The sequence below is a fragment of the Lithobates pipiens genome, unplaced genomic scaffold, assembly GCF_037356315.1.
Source record: "Lithobates pipiens isolate NorthernLeopardFrog02 unplaced genomic scaffold, aLitPip1_a1.2 Scaffold_41, whole genome shotgun sequence".
Lineage (NCBI taxonomy): Eukaryota > Metazoa > Chordata > Amphibia > Anura > Ranidae > Lithobates > Lithobates pipiens.
In genome coordinates, this window is record NW_027507861.1 from 6,648,123 (window position 1) to 6,652,942 (window position 4,820).

The window sequence follows — 4,820 nt, forward strand, 5'->3', positions numbered from 1 at the left end:
CACAACTCTTTGGTGGATATAGAAGGTCACAACTCTTTGGTTGATATAGAAGGTCCATACTCTTTGGTTGATATAGAAGGTCACAACTCTTTGGTTGATATAGAAGGTCACAACTCTTTGGTTGATATAAAAGGTCACAACTCTTTGGTTGATATAGAAGGTCCATACTCTTTGGTTGATATAGAAGGTCCATACTCTTTGGTTGATATAGAAGGTCCATACTCTTTGGTTGATATAGAAGGTCCATACTCTGGTTGATATAGAAGGTCACAACTCTTTGGTTGATATAGAAGGTCCATACTCTTTGGTTGATATAGAAGGTCCATACTCTGGTTGATATAGAAGGTCACAACTCTTTGGTTGATATAGAAGGTCACAACTCTTTGGTTGATATAGAAGGTCACAACACTTTGGTTGATATCAGCTATTATAGACATCAGAGATAAAGAGGTGATTTTTTCCCTATGTACTTGTGTACCACTTATATTTTATTTTTCATGTCAGCAGAAGGAATTTAGAAAATAAGCTTATTTTGCAAATTATAAAACATTTAGTACACCGGGACAAGAGAGATATGAAAATGTTCTGTATCTTCATGACGAGCTTATTACTAATGATTTTATACATTTACAGGTAAGACTTTACCAAAAATCCTCATTTTAACCATGTTACTTGGAAACCTCTCAATCTTCTACCCCAGTGTGCTTTTCCTGGAAGGTCTCCCGGGATTTGAGTCGGCTCATACATCGTTATCAATCTCCGTCTTCATTATGTATATCATGGCGATTATTGGAAACGGTTTTATATTGATCATCATTATATCCCAACAGCGTCTACATAGCCCAATGTACTATTTCCTCTGTACTTTGTCTCTCACCGATGTGGTCCTCTCTAGCTCCATTGTCTTGAAAATGTTGGGCATCTTCTGGATGAATGACAAGGAGATCACCTTCTTGTCCTGCCTTGTTCAGATGTTCTTCATCCATTGTTTCACCTCCCTGGAATCTGGAGTTCTCATGGCCATGGCCTTGGACAGATATGTGGCTATCTGCAAACCTCTTCATTACACAACCATGCTGACCAACAGCTTGATATTAAAGATAACCATAGCTCTCATTATAAGAGGAACAGTGATTGTAACACCGTGTCCACTTATGGCCAGTAGACTGCCATTCTGCCAGACCCACCATATTTCTCACTCTTACTGTGACCACATGGCAGTGGTGAAGTTGGCTTGTGCTGACACTACCATCAATAGTGCCTATGGGTTGACTGTTGTCCTGTTGTGTATTGTGTTTGATGTCTCTGTCATCGCTATGTCCTACATCTTGATACTAAGGACAGTGTTAAAGCTTTCCTCTCAAACTGACAAAAGGAAAGCCTTTGGTACCTGCTCATCCCATATCTCCACCATCATTATGTTCTATACCCTGGGCCTTTTCTCTTTTCTCACTCACAGGGTGGGGCACATAGAACCATATATCCACGTCATCTTATCGAGCCTCTATCTACTGGTCCCACCTGCACTGAACCCCATCATCTATGGTGTGAAGACCAAGGAGATCAGGACAGCAGCTTACAATCTCCTCTCACAGTCTGTAAAATAGAACTTACTGGAAACAGTGACATATTTACTAAAGAAGTATTTTAAACCTAGATTGAGCTATTGGGAAATTTATTGATACATACTGACAAATATTGACCTATATCTAGCTTGTTGTTTATAGATTTGAGTTGCTGATGCTGCACAGCTAATGCCCCCTATATAAGGGGTCACCATAATCTCTGTGCTGACTTCCCAGTGCTGAAAATCTGCTGTGCTCATTAAAAAGGGGCTACCACTGTCCCTGTGCTTAGTTCTGGGGTCTACACATCTGCTGTGTCCATTAAAAGGGGCTACCACTGTCCCTGTGCTTAGTTCTGGGGTCTACACATCTGCTGTGTCCACTAAAAGGGGCTACCACTGTCCCTGTGCTTAGTTCTGGGGTCTACACATCTGCTGTGCCCATTAAAAGGGGCTACCACTGTCCCTGTGCTTAGTTCTGGGGTCTACACATCTGCTGTGCCCATTACGATGGGTTTTCCCACCATATATAGTAAGTGCTCCATTAGAGGGATCTCACTCCTCACTTCTTGCCCTGCTGACAACATTTCACCAGACAGGAAGTCAGGGGAACTCTCATAGAAACGTAGAATCTTCCTTAAAAACCACCTACCACATGGGGGCGTGGCCTGCTGCGGACCGGGATGGCTGCCTGAGATCCGAGCTCCGCTCCACGGCCTGGATATCGGCAACACGAAGCGACTCTCCTCTCCCCAGCCCACACCACCGGAGCGGGGAAGGAACAGGGACGAACGGGGCACGTCGAATTCGCGGTATAATCCGCCCAAACCCCGCCGCTTAATGGATTTTTATCCGACAGCCGCCGCTATGCAGAAGGCCCAAGATGGCGCCGATCTCCTCAACACGCCGCACGCTGACTCCGCGGCCTCGCTGGGCCATCACACTGCACAGGAGGACGCTCCGGATGCCTGCAGGGACATCATGGATACTCTTCCTCCCCCGGTGGAGCCTCCAGGAGACCTCATGACTCACAGAGGTAAGAGACTGGCTACCTCCCCAGCACATTCCCCAAACAAAGCTCCACATGCCAAAAAGCAGCTTTGGTCTGCAGTTGTGGCCGGGACTCACACTTCTCACTCTACCCCTTCATTGGCGGCCATGCCTGCCTCAGACAGCACAGTCTCTGAATCCACATTGAAAAACATGCTTCTTACCTTGCAACAAGACCTGCACAGGGAGCTACAGATCTCCATTTCCCAGATGCATGACCGCATTGATTGCATTGAGGAACGCACTGACGCTCTTGAAGAAAATCTTCAGGATTACTCTAAAGCACACAACGAAATGCTAGATGTGCAAGACCACCATACAGAAGAACTCCGACACATAAAAATGAAACTGGCCGATTTGGAAGACCGGTCCAGGCGAAATAATATCAAATTTAGAGGCATTCCTGAATCGGTCATGCCAAGCGACCTGACCCCATACTTGCAACAACTCATCTCGTCCTTACTTCCTCGCCTGACCGCACGAGATATGATCATAGATCGGGCCCATAGAATTGCTAAACCATCACGTCTCCCAGATGACGTCCCCAGAGATGTTCTGGCCCGCATACATTTCTTCCAGGTCAAGGAACAAATACTCTCTTCCGCACGAAACCTGAAGTCCTTACCGGCCCCCTACGCTTCCATTAAGCTCTTCACTGACTTGTCACCGGCCACAATGGAGATGCGTAGGGCCTTCTCCCCGGTAACCTCCATCCTCCAACAGAAAAACATAACATACAAATGGGGCTTCCCCACCAAACTACTGGTCACCCATCAGCAGAAAATTGTTCCAATCCTTAACCCGAAAGATGGATATAAAAAGTTGACCAATTGGGGCTTCCTCCCTCTCCCCCCAGGAGACACGGGTCAGTCTAACTCCTCCGGCCCACCCTCTGGACCCACCAGACGTGCCGCGACCAAAAAGGCGGAAAAGATCTGACTATACTAATACCCCAGTTCCCCTAGAGCTGTCATATCCAGCCTGAGCACTATACCTTCTGTTCCTTCCCTCCAACCCCCAGGTTATTAGTGTGCTGCGCACAGATTTTTTGTGATATTTCTCACTGTTATACGTTGTTATATCTTGTTATATACCAGTTCATTAACATCTTTATTTCTTTTTTTTTATTTTATTTTCCTTTCATTTGTGATTGTTTATTTTTGCCTACTCAGCCTCTCTGTTCTCTTTGCTTGGTATTCATTGGTTGGTGTGGTCTCTCTCCGCTTGCTTGCATCTCCCTGGCCAAACACTTATCATGTCTCTCACGATCACCTCACTAAATGTTAAAGGCCTCAATTCTCCTTTTAAGCGTAATCTACTATGGAAGGAAGCACTGGGTCATCATGCGGACATCCTCTGCGTCCAAGAGACACATTTCTCAAAATCCAAACCACCCCTGTGTAGCAACAAAAAATACCCCCACTGCTTCTTCGCTAACGCCCCGAAAAAGAAGAGGGGAGTTATGATTGCTGTGAGCGCTAGCGTCAATTTCACGCTACACCACTGTGAATGCGATGAGGATGGCAGGTTCATCATCCTCTCAGCCACTTTTGACGGTCGCCCCCTCACTCTGGTCAATATCTATGCCCCTAATGGTGCCCAGAGAAAGTTTTATTCCAACCTCCTCTCCAAAATAGCACCTTACAGATCTTCCCCTCTGCTAATCTGCGGAGACTTTAATGAAATTATTGACCATACGCTAGACACTACCAGTTTCTCAAGATGCAGACCCTCAGCCTTGGCCTCTCTCCTCCAACGTGAGGACTTATATGACACTTGGAGATGCATGCATGATTTGGAGAGAGATTACACCTTCTTTTCCCCTCCCCACCAGTCTTACTCTCGTATCGATTTATTTATCGCAGACAAACATTTACTCCAGTCTATTGAATCCTCCCACATTGGCACGATATCGTGGTCTGACCACGCTCCGGTCACGATTAAATTGGCTTCCCCTTCTCAAGCACCCAAACACACGGTATGGAGGCTCAACACCTCCCTCCTTAACGATCCTAACTTTGAAACTGCAATTCGATCCGAGATTGAGACTTATTTCCAACAAAATATCAACTCAGTTTCTGATCACTCCATAGTATGGAATGCACATAAGGCTTGCCTACGAGGTCTTTTTATTAAACTTGTCTCCCAGGCAAAGAAAAAACACTCACGCATGACAGAATCCCTCCTGACTAAAATCAGGTCTCTA

General features: G+C 45.6%; 1 protein-coding gene across 1 annotated transcript; it reads left to right on the forward strand.

Annotated features, from left to right (window-relative positions):
- The first annotated feature begins 639 nt into the window (after nt 1-639).
- LOC143956715 (olfactory receptor 52K1-like) lies at nt 640-2,205 on the forward strand. Its single transcript, XM_077466907.1, has one exon. The coding sequence runs from the start codon at nt 666-668 to the stop codon at nt 1,605-1,607; it is 942 nt and encodes a 313-aa protein (XP_077323033.1). The 5' UTR covers nt 640-665; the 3' UTR covers nt 1,608-2,205.
- Nucleotides 2,206-4,820: the final 2,615 nt, after the last annotated feature.

Excerpts from the sequence above, each read along its gene's own strand:
- LOC143956715 (XM_077466907.1), top strand. The coding sequence starts at position 666 with ATGTTACTTGGAAACCTCTCAATCTTCTACCCCAGTGTGCTTTTCCTG.